The following is a 24104-nucleotide window of genomic DNA, read 5'->3' on the forward strand; positions in this document are numbered from 1 at the left end:
ATTTTTAGACTCTAATACTTCCCGGTGACTGCTAGTCCCTATGTATGGTAGTTTCATCAACTATTTCCATAGCTCTCAAAACATTCATTGTGTTTTGCAATATTGATGCTCACTACAAACCAGCTTTGGCATATTTATCCTACATTAAATGAGCACAGAACATTAGAGTAGCTAGAGTGTGTATGCACATTTCTAAGTTGAACCCACACCCCCTCAGGTTTGTGATTGACATTTCAAGCACTTGTACTTGACTTGAGAGCAACCTCTAGTAGCAACTTGTGGAACTGCAGCTTCATGAAAGAAATGGAGGCTTTTGTATCTGTATGGAGAGGGACCTCTAGTAGCAACTTGAGGAACTGCAGATTTGTGAAAGAATTGCAAAGCTTAGGAGGGTCACACAGAAACGAATAGTGGCACTGAAGCTTTATGAAGGGATGCTTTTGCATGAGACTGGAAAGGGACGTCTAGTAATGACTTGGAGAGGGGGTGGTGAAGCTCCCAAAATGTATTTTCCTAATGCAATTTTCCATAGAAAAAGTAATCCGCAATACTGGAATAAAAACAACTGAATGATATTGAACCAACCACGTTTTATTTTAACTTTGGGGTCACAAAGGGAAACCTCAAGGGCATAGCAACCCCTGCTGGCTCTCCAGCCTGCACTGATGCTGAGTGCTAATAGGAGTCAGCCATTATTGTGCCATGGGCGTCCTGGTGCCACCCTGGGCTCCCACACCATTAGTAAGTGATGGGGAGCGCCATGGTCCCGGTGGACCCTGCCAGTTCCACAGCCAGCACCCATCGTGGGTGCCGGCGGGAGCTGGCCATTTTTCTTTTTACCATCGGTACTCACCCATGGCACCAACACCTGGTTTTAATATTTGGGGCTTCGGGAAAGCACCATCACCCCTGCCAGCTCACCAGCCAGTACCAATCCTGGGTGCCATGGGAGCCGGCTCTGTTCCTGATGAGTTTAAGTTTTGTGAAGATTCGGCAAACTGTGCCAAAGTCATAAGCAAACCAAAAAATCCTGCTATATATGAATGGAAGAACCTTTCATATGTTTAGGGCAGCAGGCCTTCATATATGGAATTGGGATTATTGGCAAACATATATGGTGTGACTCAAAAGCCAGTTTGCTTGGAATACATTTGAATGCTTCTAAATTTACTAGTGGCTTCTAGTATTTTATACTTGGAAGCTATCAGCTTCTAATTTTACAAAAAAAAGTATAATAAAAATCTATAAGCATATTTAGTCAATCAGTTCTATCCATTAAATTGCTCAGTTGTTATTTAAATAATGCCAACTCCCAATACAACCTATATTATTGGCTAAACCCATAGTCAATAAATGCATACATTGCTTTCACCCTAGGAGGCTTGACTGTCTTCACAAGCCTTCTATAGTAGTCAAGACGTTTACTGAAAGTTGAAATATTGATTCATCCACATATACCAGCATTTGCCTGTTTAATAGATTGTGCTTGCTTTCTAAAGGATATGTAGAGTGGAAAAAGTGCATATTTACATGTTCATGTTGACATTACAAAAGTGTATATGTATATTTTCATGTTGTAGCTACACCCCCTCTGCTTTGTGAAGGCCTTTCGAAACAGATCTATCTGACTCCAGAGGAGCATTTAGTAACACATTAGTTATTGCAGCTTTTGGAAACACTTGTAAAACAGTTGCTTCTCACTTCAGGGGGACATCTAGTAAAGTTTTGAAGGGCTGCAGCCTTTTAAAGACCAAGCTGATGCTTATGCCTCGAGAAGGACATCTAGTAATTACTTCAGGAGCTGTAGCTTGTGAAAGGCCAGACTGGTTGGCTTTGCAAATGCTTGTTTTAATGTTTTAGCTTTTTATGCAGTATTTTCCCGCAGCTGCTACTAGTCAGCCTCATACACTATATCTGCATCTTACCAAAGTAATATAATATCCAAGGGCAAAGAGTGCTCTTGGTTCTGCCTTTGAAATGATTGATGCTTATATGGGTTCCATTTCCTAAATTCTTGATTAGCAAAAACTATGAAATTATTTGTGCATAAATAAAATCAATGAAGAAATACCACAGCACAGTATATTAAGATAGTAAACTTTTAAAAAACAGCCTAGAAAAGCATTGCAGAATTTTATAACACCACCTCTGGTCCTTTCCTAGCATCATGGCCATGGATGGGGAGGACCCGCTCATCCTCAAATCAATTTTTGCGTCTCTAACCTGAAGCAAAAAATAATTTCACAAAAAACACATTCAACACACACTCGAAGAAGAAAAAAAAAACAATGTTCTGGGGTAGCGCTGTAGGCCAGGATTCTGCTTTTTTGTTTTGTTTATTATGAATGGTCAACAGCAACAAAATATCAAAACAACAAACCACACCTCTAGGCAACCCTTGGGAAAGAACAACTTGCATAATCTGAAAACAGCCACCAGTAAACCGAGTGGTCAGTCACATGTAGTTGTCAGTGGAGACTCCGCCTCTTTCTTTGCTGCTCAGCTGCCAGTAAAGTCTTTTTTTCTACCTTTTCATATCGTATTGTGATGTCATTAATTATATGCTCCTATTTGCCTTTGTTAAATACACATTTTAGCAGTGCACAGTTGACATTGTGAGGTTTTATAGTGGGCTTATATCTATGTCTATCACTGACTGCTGATGTTGGTCAGGAGAGTGTGAGCTGCTGCTGCTCTGTAGTTGGTGTTCTGGCCTAGGCAGGCTGCAATGCTCTCCGCATTTAAGGTCTCTTGGGTGAGTGCTGTGTTCATGCCACTGCTTAGGGTAAGCATTCAACTTCTCTGTGGCCCAACCACCTCAGGATTAGCAGCCATTTTGTATTCAGCAGCTGACAGCACAAGTAGCTCCTCTTAAACACCGCTGTGCTGTGCTGCGTTGGTTGCGCTGGCTGTGTGGGGCACCATTCAGTTCCACCCGCTCTAACGCTCTGGTGTGCTGTACCCCATTGAATACAACGCCTTGTGTCGATTTCCTGGGATTTCCCATTGTTTGGGGCCCATTCATACTCGTTTTTCTTATTTAATGCACCTACTTCTTTTTAGGTTTTGCTTCCAGTTAGTTTTTTCCACACTGTATGTGTTGCTATTATTCAGTGGCAGAGGTTAGGGTGTTGCATCCTTTATTCAGAGTGAATACATTGAAGAAGAATACTTTGGGCCCAGAAGTTCTGGATCCAGTCAGTAATTTTTACACAGTAATGAAAGCAGTGGCAGCAGTAACTTTGGGCAAACAATTCTATCCACTTTCATATTTCTGTCTCCTTCACACAGCAGGAGAATCAGCAAGGGGGTGTTCTCGAGCCTGATGGTATGCGATACTCCTACCCAGATCCCTAATTGCAAAAAAGATGGGTCCACTGATAAATTTTGATCCATTTAAGAAACTGAAAAGCCTTCTTGTCGGTTATACAGTCAACGATGCCACACCATGCGCAAAGTAGGACAGTAAAGCAGACTCTAATAGTATGGTGGATCCTGCAGAAAAAAGGGGTAGAAAAAGTGACCATCTTCAGATAAGAAAGAGGACATCTTTCCGGAGATTTGAGAGAGGACTCCAGAGGAATGAAAGATTGTCACCTGTCGGACAACACACAAAAATGCAATTATGCCATGCGCTCAAATGAGGACCCTTTGCTAGGCATGCGATATTCAAGTAATTTGCATTTGTATAATTACATTTAATTTCGAGAACATATCGCAAAAATTGTGTAATTATGTGAAATGCAATTCTGTCGTTTAACGCTATATTTATTGTAGTGAAATGCAAGCTATGCAGGTTCAATTAAGTCATTACACAAAGTTGGTGGGGCCGGCTTCCTCCAAGGTTGGGCCCCTTGCCAAGGCATGCTTTTTTGTAAGGATATGTAGGGGAAGTTAGTCCAGACATTTGTGGTCATAGATAAGGCTCAGTTTTTGCATGAAGAGTTTTTTGGCAGGGGTGAATGCAACAAGGGATGCCCATGTGGCAAAGACGAATGTCAACATCCCTCAAGACAGCAAACACAAGAAAAAAGGTTTGGGCAGGACATCCGTAGGTCAAACCCTTTTTTCATCTCAAATTATTGATTGGGCTGAAGAAGGTTCCAGAGAGACAAAGATTATGATGCAAGCATCTTGCAGGTGAGAGTGGGCCCTTCTTCCCAATAAAAGTGGGCAGAAGGGTGGGTGCATCCCTTTCCAAGTGGAAGCAACTTACTTCCAGTACTTTAGTACTACAAACTGTAAATGCTTCAAGATCGAGTTTTATGAGATTACTATCTCTTGTGTAGTTAGTGCAACCCCTTGCATTGTGTGTTTCCAGGGTAATAGGCCATGGTAGAAGTCGAGGTTAATACGTTGATTCAAAAGGACGATTTTAAACCTCTTTTGTTCACCCTTCTGGTTTTATAAGCAATGGATTTGTTTTTTTTAAGAAAGAAAGATAAGGGTCTGCAGTCCACCATAAGCTTGCAAGATGTCAACACCTGAACAGGATACAAAGTAGTTCAAGTTTTTGGGCCTGATTACAACTTTGGAGGAGGTGTTAATCCGTCCCAAAAGTGACGGATATACCATCAGCCATATTACGAGTCCATTATATCCTATGGAACTCGTAATACGGCTGGTGGTATATCGGTCACATTTGGGACAGATTAACACCTCCTCCAAAGTTGTAATCAGGCCCCTAGGGTTCACAGAGTCTGAGGGGCCTATTGTTGAAGAGTAACTTGGGTGGCCAGGCTGGATAATTTACAGTACCAATCTTTGGGCCACATCTAGAGTTTCTCCAGTTTTCACAGAAAGATCAGTTTTGGGAATTCGGGGTTTCTTCCATTCAAGTTCTCCTCTGCCCCTCAGTGTTATTCAAACTCCTGAGGCCAATATTGTCTCAAAATGATACTCTAGCTCGATTATGTTTCTGTGGTCCAAGAGAGGAACGTTTAAATCAATACCTACTGATGGTTCTTTATTGCAGGATCTAGGTTTTATGATAAATGAACAGTTAGTCTTAGAACCAAGAAAATGACCGCGCTGCTTGCATTCACTATAGATTTGTAAAAGCCATTCTTCAGTTGCTGGAGATGAAAATGGCAGTCAATAGGAAGGTACTGAGGCAACTTCTGACGGTAAAGAGGGTTTTGACCAGGATCATTGACTCTTTGGTCCCCCATGTTTGAAGAGCATGCATTTGTGGAATGGCATCCCCAGATTGAGGCCCCTTCTTTTGGAGATTGAGTGATGACTGGATCATGTAGGGGCTGCCAGGACCAGGCAATTTTCTGCACCTCCTCAGACATTGGGATTAAGTCCCACACCAGCAGACTTCAACGGGGCGACTACTGTGGAGCTCCTGCAAAGGTGCAAGATTGTCAGAAGGCAAGCATCCATTTCATATGAATTACTTGCTACCCCTAGCTAGGTCACTCAAGCTTATTGCATGTTGGCTGACGGGGTTCCTTTATTCATCCTCTGGAGGATGGTGTAATATTTCAGTAGTCAGATACATGAGATCAAGGTAGTGTCTCGGTGAAGTTAGCCAAAGATTTCTGACTCAAACAGGAGCTGTCTGTTAATAATAGATGTAAACACCAAAGAGGTCAGTGTCCAATGTACTCCACAGTAACAAAAGGGGTTTTTTATGGCTCAAAACTCTTTGCATCAAGACTGAGCATTCTGGCCTTCCTTTTCTTCAGGTGGAGGCCAGACTCAGTCGGCAGCAGCTTGTGCCTTACTGCAGGATTGAGGGATTAGTCTGAATTCTGCTTTTCCCCACTTTCCATTAAATGGTAGTATGGTAGTCTGACTCTGAAGACCACATTTAAAGATTCTTTTGATCCCTCCGAGTTGGAGATTGCAAGCTTAGTTTACAGTTATACTGAAACTTTCTTGGAATTCTCCAATCCGACTACCCCGCTGTCAGACCCTTGTTTAGAATCCTGGTCAACCCAAGCTCTGTGGGTCTGCTATCACACAATTTTTCTGCTGCTATACGACTTTGGGCTCTTCCAACCCACATTGTTCCTAGGGACTCTCCTAATCCAATTATTGCTGGTAAATTAGGCTACCGGCTAAACTGAGATTATAGTCCAAATCGTGATTGACCCCTGTGTTGTGAGATATTTGAAGGAATAAAAAGCTTTTAACAAGATGTTTAGGCCTGTTTTAGCAATCCAGTTGCGTGTTCCTTTTCATAAATATTTTACACTCATATCTTCCTCGATGTGTGCATGCTGGGCTCAGTGAGTGATGTTTGAGGGTTTAACACCTTTAACTTTAGCGGTCCTTCGGCTCAAGGAGCCACTGCCATTTAGGTGTTCCTATCAAGGGCCGATTAGAAGAAATCGTAAGAGTGGCTGATTCCGCCGAATTCATCCTTAACAAAGTTTTATTTTAAAATAGTGCTGGGTTTTGCCTCTTCAGTCAGACATGGTCTAATCCTTTTTTATGGTTTTGCCATTGAAGGTAAAATGTCCTTCCTAATGTGAAGGACAGTTACTATAAAGTACATAGAGGCAAAAATTAGCTTCCTTTCTTAACTGCTTAACTGTGATACATGTAGTGGCGGACCCTCTGCGGTTGTGCAGTGGTTACAATGGATGTGTTTTTATAGAGGTGGTATAAGCGAGTATTGTGCTTTTTCACTGAAAGTAGACTCTAAACCTATGGTGTCCTATTATTTAAGTGCAGCAAATGTACTTCAGCTGTGCACCATCGTTGAATACATAGTAAGTTAAACTTGCAATTTTAACTCACACATTCACATAGTATTTTTTCCAATGTGAAACCACATTTGACATTCACAAAAGTTGGTTTTACAGTCCTGAAAGACTTTACCTACACAAGCATTGGCAGAGAGTGGGTGGGAAGTGTGTGTTAAAGTAATTAAATGTGCAGGAGACTACAACACCTCAGATACCCTCATTATGAGTCTCGTATTAATGGGTCTGGTAAGTGTGGCCCCTCAGAATACCATTATTAGGGTGAATGTTATTGCCGGGGTCGGAAAAACTGGCCCATTATGAGTTGGATCCTCCAGATCCTATTAGGAATAGGGAATTATCAGGGAAATTCATTTCATACATTTGATTCCCCAGGTTATTTTCCTCATTCATGTTTGGATTACCACTGAAGGATTTCAGCAGCTTTGAGTCCTAGGGGAACCTATCTGAGCATGCAATACTTAAGTCATTCATGCACCTGATGGTTTAAGCACCCCAAAATGAGGATGTGTATAACAGGGTAGGATACAAGTTTGGTTTAGGAGGTAGACTCTGGGTTTACCATAAGTGGAAAGGCTGTAATTTGGAGGGTTGGGCAGCTGGAAGGATATAAGTTTGCTGGTTTTAGTTTTTTATCAATTTTATTGTGTTTACCTAGAGGTTTTGAAATTTTGGCATGTGTGCCTTCTTGGGAGAAGATGTTACATTGAGGGTCTCCTTGTGATGTCACAAGGCATTCCTTGCAGTCTTCAGTTGGAATGGTGGAGAAGGGTGGGCTAGGAGAGTCAGTTGTCCCTAAGTCTTAGTGGAGACTTTGGTTGACTACATATCGAGTGTGTGCACGTCCTTGGCTGTTTCTCCAGGAGATGGCCTTTTCATGTTATTGAGAATGCTCTTTTGTTTTTAATAGGTCTGCTTTCAAATTTGCTCATCTGGAGGGCACGGTGAAGAGCCTATAAAACATTTTTGAAGTAGTCTCACCCTCAATTATCACTCTCATGTCGCATGCACCCTTTTTAAGTTGAGGCTTTAATCCACTAGTCTTATGTCACATTAAAAAAACCCTAACCCCAGTAACGCACCTCAGTCTTGTTGTCCAGAATTGTATACCCACAGTCACAACCACATCATGATACTCATGTCAAATGGAAATTCTAGCGCCGTATGGAATTAACTTCTTGCTACTATACCAAACCCTTACCCATGCCATTACTAATATGAAGAAGGTGGGTTTGGGTTCCAGTGCACTTCAGCTCATTAGGGCCATTCGTCCAAAAATAGCAGATTCTTGACAACCCCTAGTTAGGAAGGAAAAGGCAATAAACTATTAGCATCATGAAGGCTTAGTAAGTGGCAATAACTACTGTTTCCCTTCATCGTAAGTTTAGTTAGAGTGAGGGACATGAGGCATAGAGGGACAGTAAGCTAGCACGTGTGCTGGCTCTGCAATGAAGACGTTTTGAAGCTGCCTGGTATCTGGGCAGAGGCAATCTGTCGCAAGCACGACCTGGAATCAATTGGTTTTGGCCTGTTCTGGTCTTAAAGTTTAATTGAGCATCCCTTTCTTTTTGTCTAGAGTGTGAGCCTGCAGTGCTGCACTATGTTCATTCTTAAAATTAAAACTCTGCAGAATCCAGATTTGCAATTTTGAATAGTCTCACTACACAGGAAGGATTAACATGACTTTCCCTAAATTTATACAGGTCCAGAGAGCAAATGAACCATGTAGTTGATCATATTTTCACTCCTTCGTGCTTTGTCTTTTTCAATATTTACTTTAGCCAGCCCTAATGTGATCCAGATTTTGAACTATCCCGATGGGCCAAACTAATTCCTCTGTTGGTAGTTCAGTGCCTCTGTTGGTAGTTCAGTGCCTCTGTTGGTAGTTCAATGCCTAGGCAATAGGCACATTTTGTTGGAATTAGCCCTAGAGGAAGAGTGGGGGAGAAATCTGAAAAAGGAGATTAGCTGATACTCTATTGAAAAGCCTTGACATGTCCTTCTCACAGGGACCACAAGCTAATAGGTGCAACTCTCCAACCAGTCTCACCCATGGGTTCCCATTGAAGCCTTGAAAGGAAGGAACCCGTTTCGGATTGTTGGTCAGGGGTGAAGGTGTGGCCCAGAGAGAGAGCTGGCAGACATCTGCTTAATTCTGTCATCTTGTAAACACTCAGAATGCTGTGCAGGGATTTAGGCCACTCTGTAGGCTGCTTCTTAGAAGTGTATGTTGGTGTTGAGGAGTGAAGCATCATCTCTGGATTGGGCAAAGGTGCTCACCTTGCAGAACTCACTCGCCACCACCACATTTAAACCCCTGCACAAGGGGAGAGTGAGAGAGAAGAGGGATGGATATGCCCAATGTGTATGAACCCATATCTAGAGAGGACTTGAAGATTTTACTTCTTGAGACTGAGTGGGGAACACGGACCCTGAAAATCACATCACTCGGGGACAGTAGAAGGTGGGCTTGTTCGAGATCTCAAAGGAGGGGAGTCCCTCAAGCTTGTTTGGACTAGTTCTAATTTCAGGTGCCTGTTAAGAGGTCTCCAGACTACTGGAAGACACACAGGTGCCCTGCTAGTGTCCTGGAGTCAATGGGACCGGGGAAGTGCAGGCACTCAATGTGTAGCCTGCCTGGAGCACCGCAGGGTGATGTTGCTGCTGGGGGACCCCAGGCCAAGGTGCTACCAGAAGAAAGGGCACAAGGGCCGGTCCATGAGACTCTGGACAAACTGGGAGAGAAGTCTAAAATGAGATCCCAACAACAAAGCAAAACATTTATAGGCTGGGCGGCGCTAAGTGAACCCCTCATTACTGCAGCACATGATGAGGAGTCAAACAAAGCGAACCTCTTTGAAACTGGCCCATAAGTCGTGAAATCAATCAATCAATCACTGCATTTGCAAAGCGCGCTAAATACCCGCAAGGGTCTCAAGGTGCTGGGGAGGGGGGGGGGGGGGGGTGCTACTGGTCGAAGAGCCCGGTCTTGAGGAGTCTTCTGAAGGCCAGCAGGTCCTGGGTCTGTCGTAGGATGGTGGGGAGAGTGTTCCAGGTCTTGGCAGCGAGGTAGGAGAAGGATCTGCCGCCGGCGGTGGTTTTTTGGATGCGGGGGACTGTGGCGAGGGGGAGGTTGGCTGAGCGGAGGCTTCGGGTGGGGGTGTGGAAGCTGAGTCGGTTGTTGAGGTAGGTGGGTCCGGTGTTGTGCAGTGCTTTGTGTGCATGGATCAGGAGCTTGAAGGTGATCCTTTTGTTGACGGGGAGCCAGTGCAGGCCTCTCAGGTGGAGTGTGATGTGGCTGTGGCGGGGGACATCGAGGATGAGACGGGCCGAGGCGTTCTGGATGCGTTGGAGTCGTCTCAGGAGCTTGTTTGTAGTTCCTGAGTAGAGGGCGTTCCCGTAGTCGAGTGTTGGTGATGAGGGCCTGGGTAACAGTTTTTCTCGTGTCGAGGGGGATCCATTTGAAGATCCTGCGGAGCATACGGAGGGTGTTAAAGCAGGACGCGGAGACTGCGTTGACTTGCCTGGTCATGGAGAGAGTGGAGTCGAGGATGACCCCCAGGTTGCGTGCGTGGTCTGTGGGTTACGGGGCTGTGCCTAGTGACCTGGGCCACCAAGAGTCGTCCCAGGCTGATTGGGTGGGTCTGAGAATGAGGACCCCTCCGTCTTGTCTGAGTTCAGCTTCAGTCTGCTGTCCTTCATCCAGTCGGCTATGGCCTTCATTCCTCGGTGGAGGTTAGCTTTGGCGGTGTGGGGATCTTCGGTGAGGGATATGATCAGCTGGGTGTCGTCTGCGTAGGAGATGATGTTGAGGTTGTGTTGTCGTGCGAGGGGGGGCCATGTAGATATTGAACAGTGTCGGGCTGAGGGAGGATCCCTGTGGGACGCCGCAGATGATCTCAGTGGTTTTGGAGCAGAAGGGTGGGAGGCGGACGCTCTGGGTTCTGCCGGAGAGGAAGGATGCGGTCCAGGCCAGGGCCCTCTCTTGGATACTGGCGTCATGGAGGCGTGCTGATAGGGTGCAGTGGCAGACCGTGTCAAAGGCTGCTGATAGGTCCCGGAGGATGAGGGCGGCTGTTTCTCCTTTGTCCATCAGGGTCCGGATGTCGTCAGTGGCGGCAATGAGGACGGTCTCGGTGCTGTGGTTACTGCGAAAACCGGATTGGGAAGGGTCCAGGATGTTGTTAACTTCGAGGTAGCGGGTCAGCTGTTTGTTGACAATCTTCTCGGTCACTTTTGCCGGGAAAGGGAGCAGGGAGATTGGCCGGAGGTCCTTGGGGTCCGCCTAGGGCTTCTTCAGAAGGGCGTTGATCTCGGTGTGCTTCCAGCTTTCTGGGAAGGTTGCTGTCTCGAAGGAACAGTTGATTGTTTTCCGGAGGTGGAGCGCGATGGTTGCGCTGGCTTTGTTGAAGACGTGGTGAGGGCAGGGGTCCGAAGGGGATCCGGAGTGGATGGAGTTCATGGTTTTGATGGTGTCTTCGTCGCTGACGCTGGACCAGATGGTCAGGCGACTGGTGCGAGTGGTAGTCGCAGGGGTGGTGGACTCGGTGGTGGGTGCGGGGGGGGTCAGAGTTGAAGCTGTCGTGGATGTCCGTGATCTTGCGGTGAAAGAAGGTGGCCAGGGAGTCGCACAGGTCTTGAGATGGCGGGATGTCGTTGGTGTTGGAGCTGGGGTTGGAGAGTTCTTTCACGATGCTGAAGAGCTCTTTGGTGTTGTGTGCGTTGTTGTCTAGGCGGTCCTTGAAGGCGGTCTTCTTGGCGGTCCTGATGAGTTGGTGGTGTCTGCGGGTGGCGCTCTTGAGGGCTGTGTGGTTGTCTGGTGTTCGGTCGTGGAGCCATTTCTTCTCCAGCTTCCGACAGGTGTGCTTGGAGATCCGGAGGTCCTCGGTGAACCAGGCGGCTTTCTTGTTGGTGTGGATGATTGTAGAGGTCTTGAGAGGGGCGAGGGTGTTGGCGCAGTCATTGATCCACTGTGTGAGGTTGGTTGTGGCGGTGTCTGGGTCGGTGGGTGGTCTCAGGGTGAGGGCGGTAGTCAGTTGGTCCTCGGTGACCTTGCCCCAGCAGCGGCGTGGTAGCTGTTGGGTGTGGTGGTGTGTGGTGGGTTTTCTGAAGGTGAAGTGGACGCATCTGTGGTCGGTCCAGTGTGGTTCGGTGGTGTGGTTGAAGGAGACGTGGGGGCTTGCGGAGAAGATGGGGTCGAGCGTGTGTCCAGCGGCGTGAGTAGGTGTCGTTACGAGCTGTTTGAGTCAGAGGTTGTCGATCAGGACGGTGGAGTTGGCGTCGTTGTTCTCGAGGTGGAAGTTCAGGTCCCCGAGGAGGATGTAGTTTGTGGAAGCGAGGGCGTGGGTGCTGATGAGGTCGGCGATGGTGTCACTGAACTGTAGGCGGGGTCCGGGAGGTCTGTAGATGAGAGTTCCTCTGAGGGTGGTGTTGGGGTCGGTGTGGATCTGGAAGTGCATGTGCTCGGCGGTGGTGAGGGTGTCATCGGTGTTCGTTGAGATTTTGATGGAGTCTTTGTGGATGATGGCGATTCCTCCTCCCACTCCGTTGGTGCCGTCTCTGCGGGAGATCTTGTAGCCCTGTGAGATGGCTATGGCGATGTCTGGTGCTGAGGTGGCGTTCAGCCAGGTCTCCTTCAGGAAGGCGACGTCGGGGCGGTGGAGTCTAGGAGGTCCCAGAGTTCAATGGCGTGCTTGCGAGCGGAGCGGGTGTTGAGGAGGATGCAGCGGAGGTGGTTGGGTTCTCTGGCTGGTGGTGTGGAGTGTTGGATGCTGGTGAATCTGCAGTTCCGGCAGGTGAAAGGCCCCTGGGTGTGTTTCGGGGTGGCCCGGTAGCAGGGGTGGTCTCGTCTGGTGTTGAGTGCGTGGAGGGTGCTTGTGTCGTAGTGCACTCTGGCGTTGGGGGGGGGGTGCGGGTTCCAGGGGTTCTGGTGCTGGGTGTGGTCCAGGCGCAGACGGGCTTGCCTTAGGCACTCCAGCGGCGCGCCGCTTCGCCGCCTCCATATGAGGGCAGAGGGAGGGAGGGAGGAGCAGCTGGGAGGTGGGAGCGGGGCGGCCAATGGGAGTGAAGGGGGCGGGGCAGCAGGGGCTCAGCGGCGAGGGAAAAACCTGGGGAAAAAACAGCGGGAAAAGACGTCGGGAGAGGGACAACATAGCACAGGGGTACAGAAAGCAAAACACAGGGGCACAGAATGAAAAAACAAAGTGGCACAGAAGCCAAGCGCCGGGGTACAGAATAAAAAAGGGAGCGAGTAGTCAGGCGGCAAAAGCGGCAATGGAGGTTCAACCCACAGGGGGCTGCGTGGCAGATGGGGGGAGCGACCTGCCTGGTGACAGGGTCAAAGGTCGCAAATAAATGATTTAACCTAGCTTCAAATGCATGCCATTTGTCACTGGTCTGGCTAGTCCTCTGAGGGCTGTGGAGATCTCTGGGCCTGGGTCAAGCACTTCACACGTAAACCCCCTGTGAATTAGCGCACCGTTGGATCCACCACGAAAAGAGTGTCGCTTTTGCACCTCTTTGTTTTGTTTTTAATGCACCCCCAGGGACGGTCAGTGCGTCAGGTGACGTAGGCAACGGCTAGTAAACTGGGGAGCCTCTTCTGCTTAGTTGGCTGTGTCTGAAGGGAGTGGGATATCGGGACCACCAGCTGCTCTCTCTGCCTCGACACAGACACACAGACACACAGACACACAGACACACAGACACACAGACACACTCTCTCTCTACTGGTGGGCGGGAGAAAGAAAAGAGGAGGCGCAGGCTACCCAACCAGCAAGAAAAGTGCTGGGAGCCAGAGAAGCATGGCTTCTCGTTCCCTCTGTTGATTGTGTGCGGGAGCCTCAGTAAAGACGCAGGGGCATCCACAGTTAAACGCTGAGGTGGGTGCTTAAAAGTTGAAACCAGAGATGAGCAAAAGAGAAAGGGAGGCGTTTAGCAGCCTGCGGTGGTGGTATGAAAGGAAACCTCTGTAGGCTGAAATTGCACTCCCCATAAATCCTTTCTGGTCTCTTAAATTTGCAAAGCTTCCTTTTGGTTCTCATTGAGTGACACATAGCACCCATCTCTTCCTGGGCAAAGAAAACGTGTTCTGGACAGTTGTCCTCCTGTAGGTCCAGACACCAGTGGAGCTTTGACTTTTGCCTCAAAGCTTTGAAGTGCAGGTATATGTATTGTTAAGCCTTCTGAGTGTTTGGCAACCTTGGTTGAAGTCGGAAATGAAACACTACACTGAAGTGTACAACATATCCAAGTGTTACTGTTGTGTGAAATGAAGGTTAAGAGCAATGCATATTTTTGATGTCAATGAAAGTTACAAACAGCACTTTATGGCAGTGGTGCAGAGCTTAGGTTTTACATTTGGCTCTTGGGGAAGCACCATGAAAAAAACAATAAGCCTAACCTTTAATAGTGCAGCCCCCATGTTGTCCTATGCACATAGGAGTGGGATTGTGTTAGCGGTTAGGAGCCAGGGATTGGTGGGGCACAGACCATCAGACGTGCATCAAATGTAGGGTGCCCAGGGTACATTTAGTGGGTTACTTGTCCCCTTCTTTTGTGTACACCTCCTGTAGGTTGCAAGTCCCCATAGGTATTTCTAACTGACATTCTGCATATACCTTTGAATTCATGCATAGTATTTAGGTTTGAGAGTAATAAAGTAATTGATCTAAAAACAACAAAAAAACACTGACACTGAAATTTATTAACAGTTGTTTGTTGGATTTGTAGGCCAACAACACCTCCCCTGAGTAAGCCCTGAACTACCCAGGATCACTGCTCCTGAGAGCCAGGTGTTAAAAAGGGACACTTAGTTCCCAATTTGGGTGTCTGGGGGTACAGAAACCCCAGGACACTAGAGCCGCAAATTGCCTTTTGAGTTTTCTGGGACCCTCCAACCTGGATTTTCACACTTGATCACAGCAAAACCAGACACAAGAGTTATACATCTTAGCTGAACAAAAGCTGCTCCAACCAAGATCAAAAGACTAAAAAGAAAAATTTTGACAGAGTAGTTTTGTAGCTGGATTTCTCACAAATGCCATTTTGTATTTAATTTAGGACGTACAAATACCATTCGTTGTCTTTATGTTCCTCTTTTCATCTCTCTGGTGATTTCTGCTTTCCAGTGGAACCAGACCCTCCTTTGAACCTAAGTGGCCAGATTGTGACCAGGGAGAATGTTGCCTCTGTGCAGATAACCTGGAAGCCCCCAATATCAGCAGACGTTCACAGCGGTTGGGTCTCACTGGTGTACCAGCTGAATTTCAGACCTGCTGCTCTGCAAGAGGACTGGAAGGTGAGAATCAGATGAATACGTCTATTGTGTTGAAATAACAACTGTAAATAAACACCCTCTAGTTTTGGAAAGTGGGTGACTTGGATTTCATTAAATGGCTATATTTTGTCTTCAAAGTTTTGCAAAGGCAAATTACAAGTAGGAAGAGGCAGTTCATTGGTAGTTAGAATTTATAATAAAAATGTGTGGTGTGACTCTCGGGGACCAGTACTCCTCAGCTTCTGTTTTTATCACCACATATTCTCAGTTGAAAGGCAACCTGATTGACCATCTTGGTTTTCAGGAGTTTCTGAAATGAAGATCATGTGATTTGGCTATCAAGTAGAGTTCAGGACATCCTAAGGTTTGGCACCCTGTATTCCCAAGAACCTGCAATGTCCTATTTGTAAGACCTATGTTTGATATCTTGTCATTATAATACACTAGCTTGGTCCTTCATGAAGAAAAGCAGTGTAAGACGGTGGACGTTGTTGCTTTATTGCCTAAGTAAGCTGTACTAAAAAAACTTCTATAATGCAATGGCAAATTTCAAAATACAGCACGATGTTTACAAATTGTATATTAACTGTAAAATGTAGGCTTTTTTTGTACAACCAATGTCGTGTATTTGTAAGAACCTTACAGGAAACTTGAATTCATCCCCTTTCAGTCCATCTTTATGAAGCCAGTCCTGCAGGGGTCCACAAATAGGGCTGGTGTTTTCCATTCCATCTCTTGCAAAGGCCCTTGTGACATGGTATCTTGAAGAGTGATCCGAGGAGAGACACGTCAGGACCTCTAGTGAGGGACGACACACAGTACTGCCCTCTAATCCCATGCCCTGCCAATGAATCTTAGAAATTGTGACGCTATCTGGGGTTGTGAAATGTCTTATTTACACATTACAACTGCCAACATGGTATAAGCGTAAGTAACAACTTGTTGACCTGTGTAGATGGAGGTGGATGGGAAAAGAAGTAAATATCCAACAGATATGAATTAAAATGTCTCTGCGACAGGTCAGATTAGCATTGAGTGTTGACGATAAAGTAAACTTTGAATTGAGGATGCCACGCTTGCTTTTATTTAAAAACAAAATGAATAAATTGCTGTGAAAATCATGAATAGTGATTTTCGCAGCAATTAAAACATTTGTTTTTTTTTTTCTTTTTAGCCCTGCAGAGTTCCCTAAGGGACCCCTGCACCAAGGCTAGGGGTGGGTACAGTAACGGTACCCTGCCCCTTTTCATTTTTAATTTTTTTATTTACTTTTTCGTTTTGTTTTTAGACTCTGATGAAGCCAAGTCTCAAAATGGCTGCTAATACTTCCTGGTTGAAGTGTTGGCAGTCAATTAGAACTCTGCACGAGATTGTCAGTATTCACAAAGACGTTGCAACCCTAGATATCCAAATTTGGATTTCGTTTAATTTCTCCTAAACTACTGAACAGATGTACACCAGATAAGAAAAAGTCTCATCGGCGGACCAAGAAATACCTTTCTGCCAAATTTGATGTAATTAAGTCCAGCGGCTGGGGTTGCAGGTGTCTCTAAAGGGTCTATGGGAATTAACATGGGAAAAACACTTGTTTGCCCTCCACCCCTCTTTTTCATCACCCGCTTGACGGATCACCCCGAAACTTTCTGTGCACAACCGGACTCTTTATTTTCCAGTTAATTCAGTTACAAAGTAGAGGGCTAGAGTATCTACTGAATTGCACTGATTTATGTTGAAATCTTTGAAATCTTACTGTGGTGATGATACCTGTCAAAGGTAATGGTTGAGGGGGAAGCATTAGCCACTCTTCATTCGTGACACAGATTTACAATTGACACAAGAACCAAATCATTATCCCCAGAAGTAAATGGAGTCAGCTTTGTTTACCAAGCTGCATGTAATTATACAATGTTTAGCTTTGTGTTGTGCATTGTTGTGCACTCTGCAGTGAATTCATGTCACATTGCAACTCCTAATCTTTCATTACTAATCCAGGGTAATTGTGCCTGCACCCGTGCACTGATCGGCTCAAGGGAGTGACTTGCCCACAGTTTCTCAGTTCCAGTAGTTTAAGTGCACGGTGCAGAGCGGTTTGTATTTGTTTGTCAAATTGAGTTAGGGCCTGAATTAGATTTCGACGGACAGGTCTCGCCCTCACAAAGGTGGTAGATAGCCCGTCCTCTCAAATATAAATCCCACAAGATATATCGATATTTATATTTCAGTGGACGGGCGATCCGTCACCATTGTCTGCAGACGGGCTATCTGTCACCGTTGTGGCGCAGTAACCCGTCTGCCAAAATCAGGCCCTTGGTAGAGTCTTCTTGGGTGAACAAGTTTCTTTGGTTTTAAAGACACTTGGCTGGTCTGCTTCTATAGTAAGTCTACTTAGCTGCTATATCTGCTATAGCAGGTTTTTGGAAGGTCCTAGGAAGTTACCCAAGGTTTATCATGTAGGGTTTAGCCAGTAATTTCCCCTTGAAATGGGGTATTTGTTTAAAGGTGTCACCAAATAATGCACATCTCAGACAATCCTCCTCTGCACTGCACGTCTATATCAGTGGCAATGCCCTAGATCAGTACTGACAACATCTACTGTTGCATTTTAAATGGAGTAACGTTACATTGCCCTTTTCTAGCACCAGGGTTGTCTTGTGGTCTGTACACCTCTGCTTCTCCTTTTCATCTCCGTCTTGTTTGCCCGACAGACCTTTGACATTCTGCACATTTGGATGAAGCAATGGTTGGATGAGGCACTTATGATTTGCACACTTTTATCCACACACTGAACAGTTTGCAAACTCCTCAATGCAGGTTGTGCTACTTTGAAGCGTCCCTTTCATTGAAGGATCAACTAACTGCAGGTTGTAGCACAAGACAGAAGACTGGACCTCAGTACCCAGTGCGCACCTGTACTGTGGATCTCATCATCAAACTCTGCTATCGAGCAGTTCGTTTTTGCTTGTTTTGCAGTTTTATATAGTGCAAACTCAACCGGCAGGTATTGAAGCTCTTTACATGAGCACCAGCTACTCTACACCAGTGTGCAGGGACTCATTATGTTGTTTAGGCATAAGGAGGTTGAGTGACTAGTCCATAATCGCAGGATGTTGAGTCGGCGCCGGTAGTTGAACCTGGTTCCCCAGTTCCAGAGTCGGCTGCTGGGCCTGTTGTGCTGTTGCTTTGCACTTAAAGTTGACAAAAAGGTACTAATCCAGGCCTGTGGTTACAAACATTTATTATAACTCGAATTAGATAAAAGTAATTCACTATTCAATTACTGAAACGTTGAGGTCCCATTTCACCAGGCTCATCCATCAGGGGCATTACTTAGTTTTACCAAGTTTTGTTTTTGATGTAGTCCTGTTTAGGAAAAACATATTTGGAAACATCCTCCGATAGGCGTCATAGCTCAGTGAAGGCACATTTTACACTCTTGGGTTTCCCCAGAAATCACAGTAGGCGAAGTGTTGTGGTTGTGATTAGAGGGGACAGTGTTGACCGTGTATGTGTGGAATTGTCTTACTCCATAAAACACTGCACTCTGTTTACCATGTGGCCTCAGGATGTGTATACCACACAGACACACACACACACACTTACAGAACCTTCCAGCTTTGTAACAATACCTTTGCTTTAAACGTGTTTTTTTTCAGTGACTGTCTGAGGAGCTTTCACAGATAGATTAGGTCTTATTCCCAAGTTAACCATAACTTCATTTTCACCTTTGTATTTTTAAGCATAAATGCAGCTGTGCAGAGTGTAACATGTTGTGTAGTAGTACTACTGCTATGTATGGGGGCGGTGCCAGGACTGTGGATAGGAGATGCACACAACACACACAACACACCATCATTAATGCAGCTGTGCAGAGTGTAATATGCTATGTGGTGCTACTGCTAAGTAAGGGGCGGTACCAGGACTGTGGATAAGAGATGCACACAACACACACAAAACACACCAGCATAAATGCAGCTGTGCCGAGTGTAACATGTTGTGTAGTAGTACTACTGCTATGTATGGGGGCAGTGCCAGGACTGTGGATAGGAGATGCACACAACACACATAAGCATAAATGCAGCTGTGCCGAGTGTAATATGCTGTGTAGTACTACTGCTATGTATGGGGGCGGTGCCAAGGCTGTGGATAGGATATGCACACAACACACACACACAAACACACACCATCATCAGTTCAGCTGTGCTGTGTGTAATATGCTGTGTAGTACTACTGCTAAGTATGGGGTGGTGCCAAGGCTGTGGATAGGAGAAGCACACAACACACACACAACACACCATCATAAATCCAGCTGTGCAGAGTGTAACCTGTTGTGTAGTAGTACTACTGCTAAGTATGGGGCGGTGCCAGAACTGTGGATAGGAGATGCACACAACACACCAGCATAAATGCAGCTGTGCAGAGTGTGCGGTGCCAGGACTGTGGATAGGAGATGCACACAACACACACCAGCATAAATGCAGCTGTGCAGAGTGTTATATGCGATGTAGTGCTACTGCTAAGTATGGGGCGGTGCCAGGACTGTGGATAAGAGATGCACACAACACACACACAACACACCATCATTAATGTAGCTGTGCAGAGTGTAATATGCTGTGTAGTACTACTGCTAATTAAGGGGCGGTGCCAAGGCTGTGGATAGGAGATGTACACAACACAGAAACCACACAAGCATAAATTCAGCTGTGCAGAGTGTAATATGCTGTGTAGTGCTACTGCGAAGTATGTGGCGGTGCCATGAGTGAGAATAGCAGGTGTGTGTGTGTGTATGTATATATATATCTACACACATATCTCAACCCCCCTTTTCCGTTCACACATTTATTTCACTACATTGCAAAGGTCACATTCCAATGCATTACCAGAGTAGAATAACCTTTCCAAGATTTTATTTAACAGTTAATTTACACATGGAAACCACCCTGCTAACACCACCAAGGGTCCTTCCAATGCATTTGACTTTCCTGCACAAATGTAACCGCTTGCATACCGGAACGGGTCGAGTACTGTTTCTGAAACAAATGAATACACATTAAATGCCGAGGCTGAAACCGTACAGGCAGGTGCACTGTGTAATCACCTTGTTGCTGTTGAGGGAGTGGAGGGGCACAGTGACCCACTCAGGGCTGCTTCTCGCATGAATCACCTCCCATTGCCACACTCGACAATAGCAAAAGAGACAAACAAGTGAATGTACCATGTCCCGGACGCCGAAATACGGGGGGCCCTTGCCCTGCGGGCCGCCCCGCACCTGCTGCTCTTTGTGAATCAAAGTTTTTAGTTCTGCCTCAACAGCATATTTGTCTGCAAAACGTGTACAGATTGGACTTTGGCATCACGTGCCATAGGTTGTTTGGTGTCATTCCGCCTCCGTAGCAGTGCCAGCACGCACGAGGAACTGTCAAAAGTAAAGTGACTCGTTATTCATCTACTTCTTCCTCTTAGATGCGTTTTATGCAAAAATGCTTTTTTTTTCTTTTTTTCTTTTTATTGCAGAAGGCATTTTCAATGGTTTAATGACTCAAGATTTAGGCCAGAACTATTGGGTTTGCCAATGCATGTTCAGTCCTCTTTCTGCCAACCAGATGTATTCTAATTTTAGGTTTAATGTTTGGAACACTGTTTTATTCAGGCTGCAGAGCATTGAGATTAGCCAGAATCCGACGCAAACTAAGCAATGCCAAACATGGATCTCCTTTGTTGCGTAGAGTAGATGTTTTCTTCCTCATCGCCTCCACTGGCATTCCAATTACAAATGCATGAACTGGTCCTTTGCCATTTAAAACAGACTAAGTAGCCTTTCCCTAGCCACCTTCCTAGCCTAAGTGGCCTTTCCCTAGCAGAAAATGACACTTCAAAGAATAAGCTGTGCACTGATAGGGAATGAAGCTGGAGTGACATTTCCCAAAATTTCTGGCACTACTGGATAGATTTCTACTTGGCAAAGAGATGTCAGTCACAAAAGGTAGAAAGTCAGTCTTGGGTTTTTTCACAGTTACTAATATTTAGACAAATATTTAAGTTACTAATGTTTAGACAAATACTTTATTTATTCTTTATTTATCCCCTCAACAGACCAGGGGACCCTTAACTGAGCCACAACTTCAGTTTCATGATTTGGCCCCAGGAGAGTCATATCTCTTTCAAGTTCGCTGCAAACCAAAACTATCTGGCCGCTGGAGCGACTGGAGTGAGATCATAGAACTGCGGATCCCGGCTGCCGTAACTAAAGGTAAGCCAAGCAGTAGGAAAACTTTGGCAGTGTGTAAATTTAATTTCTTCCCATTAGGTTACAGCAATTAAATCCACAAGTTACTTCTACCAAATTTAATTTCTATTTTATGAGTCAGAAAGGTTACTCTTGTTGTACTCCGAATAATAAAAATGGCGGATCCAGGACCAGTGTCCGCATTGCTGTGTATGGGATACAAATTATTTGTTAATATTGTTATGTTTATATTGTTAATTGCATTGCACTGAAGTACTTGTGCATTAAAGAATCTTTCTGGAAATTACATTGCTACATCTCATAGGTGAAGGAATGGCAAACTAAGCAAAGAAGCTACTCTTTGTGCAGCTGCGAATAGTTTCCGGAGGGTTGGTTCACATACAGAGAGTGTACAGCCTTTCACTCTGAACATGTGAACCATGGGTAGACCTGAAGCTGCAGATAGTTATATTGTGACGGTACTAGGTGAGTGTCTCATGTTCATGAATATTTTTAAGTAATGCCTTAGACTGGGGGGCTCCAATGTTGAGCAACAAGTCTCGGAGCCATATCAATATTTTAGCACACTAATGAGTTTAACCTGCACTCCCAGCAACTAAAATGTGGTTTTGAATTGTTTAAACACTTTTGTGCAAATGTTGCTTGCTGCAAAGGGATGTGCCCTGCCAGAAGCCTGTTAGAATAATACTGGCTGTTTACCGGACCACTAGCCGGAGACCCAATGCGTACAGCAAGAGGAAAAAATTCTCAAATTTGACAGTTTATCCAAATATCAGGAAGCAATCAAATGACTTAATGACAACACAAATTGCACAATACACTTGAGATTGTATTGGTAATTGTTTCATATATAGTACAACATAATGTATGCTTGAGTCAGTGGCGGTGTCTTCTCGAGGGCTGGTGAGCGCCCACCCCCTTCCCCACCTGCTGCGAGCTGTGCAGGAAAAAATAAAATGACATTGAAATCTTTTCATTGCCATTCTATTCCTCCCCCCCCCCCCCCGCACATCCTGGGCGTGTTCTCTGCTGCGTGCAACAGAGGTCTGACTCTGCTTCTGGCAGCAGAGGACTGGAGCAGTCCCGGCAGGGGCGCTCCAAAGAGCGCATGTCATTTTGGCCGGCTGCTTTGCGCCAACCAAAGTGTTTTGCACACTTTGAAGCTCTCCACTCAGCTTTCTAAGACAACTGGGTGGAGACCAGACACAGACCTTCAGGGACCGAAGGAGCGTCCAGCCAGGATGCTCCATCCAATCCAGGCACTTCTTTCATGCTGGTTAACAGCATGATAGCAGCACCTGGATTGGTTAGGGGAGCTCTTCCAGCATCGGAGAGCAGAAGCACACGGAGGAGGATGTGCAGCCCATGGGTATGCGTTTTTTTTTTTTTTTAAGTTTCCTGTTTGTGTAACGTTATGTACGTGTGTAGTGCATGTAAGTGTGTAGTATATGTATGTGTAGTGTTTGTGTTATTTGGGCTACGAGAGTAGCTGCACTTTATTCACGGCGTGACTGTTTTCTTTTTCGTTCATCTTTTTTTGAGGCAGGTTTGGTAATACGAGGCTATTGAGCCTGTGCAAACATTGATTAACAGTGAGCAAGTAAGCTTTTTTTGTATAAGATGGTTTTCCATGCATGTTTGGCAGTGAGCAGTTTCGCATGTGAGGGGGTTGGCCACTCTGGCCTCTGGTTAGTTTCATAGTCGCACATGGTTCATGTCAGAGGCACTTTTCGTCATGCTTGATATCACTGGTTGATAGCTAACACCTAGGAGCCGCTGAGCGGTGTGTAACCAACATGAGGAAGGCTCTGGTACACACGGTGTAGAGGTGGGGCGGATGAGGTTTGGGAGTTGCTTGGCTGACACTGACTAATATCTCTGTCTCCTGTTTTTCTTCCTTTTTGCTTTTCCTTTCTTTCTTGTCCTTTTTGAGGAGCTGCATCATCCCTGAAGAAGGGACACTCAGTCCCAAATGCATTGGGTATCATTGATCATCATGGATGTTGCTTTTTTGATGTAATTTGGAATTTTGAAGACTAAATCATGTTATGTTGTACTACAGCTGAAACAATTACAAATACAATCTCAAGTGTGTTGTGCAATCGGTGTTGTCATTAAACCACTGGATTACTTCCTGATCTTTGGATAAATTGTGTTAATCTTGAGAATATTTTTCTCTTCTGCTGTGTGTATTGGGTCCTAACTGTGCTAGTGGTCCTGTATTCAGTCAAATCTTTAGCGCAGTCACATGAAATACATTTGAATACAGTGCGTGCGAATGCTAAATATTTATGTAGGTGTTGCTGTCTTGTAAATGTGGCTTGGCGTTGGGCAACCCTACTTTAGACCTTGAAATTTAAGACTTTACTTACTGGCAGCAGATGAGCAGCTTTCAGAGAGACTGAAACAGGCTTCCAGCCGAACACACCCAAGGAGTGGCAGGCCTCTCCATGGCGAAGCACGTGAATTTGTGTGGGAGGTGGTGAGATATCCACGCATACATAACTCTTCAGTAAATCGGATCATCTAGTGAATATTTAAACTACTGCACGCAGCTCTCTGGAGAGCAGCAAAGTCGGAAACGTTTGTAAGAATCAGGAATCTTATGACAAGGAAGCAGTGACAAGTTATGATCTTGGTTCAGTTACTTTGGGATGAAAAAAACTTGTGATATTTAAATCGTAGCATCAGAAATATGGGATAAGAAATCTGGTGGGTACGGCTAAATACTAAGGATAAAGTCTAATGGTTTAAAAAGGGTAAAATATATAAGACGTATTTTAAGGGAATGGGGGCTTAACCCTCTCCCTTCTGTTAATAATTAAAACAAAATCATAATAATAGGTATAGGTAGTTATTTTCA

At 45.3% G+C, this 24104-nt stretch overlaps 1 protein-coding gene across 3 annotated transcripts in view; it reads left to right on the forward strand.

The window, feature by feature from the left end:
- Positions 1 to 24104, forward strand: part of LOC138248817 (prolactin receptor-like) — a 265186-nt gene that overhangs the window by 173491 nt on the left and 67591 nt on the right. For all 3 annotated transcript variants that reach the window (XM_069202743.1, XM_069202745.1, XM_069202744.1), the window contains 2 exons: positions 14849 to 15018; positions 21088 to 21244. In XM_069202743.1, the coding sequence (XP_069058844.1) occupies positions 14849 to 15018; positions 21088 to 21244 (327 nt within the window). The remainder of the gene's footprint in view (positions 1 to 14848; positions 15019 to 21087; positions 21245 to 24104) is intronic.

The sequence above is a fragment of the Pleurodeles waltl genome, chromosome 8 (assembly GCF_031143425.1).
Source record: "Pleurodeles waltl isolate 20211129_DDA chromosome 8, aPleWal1.hap1.20221129, whole genome shotgun sequence".
NCBI lineage: Eukaryota > Metazoa > Chordata > Amphibia > Caudata > Salamandridae > Pleurodeles > Pleurodeles waltl.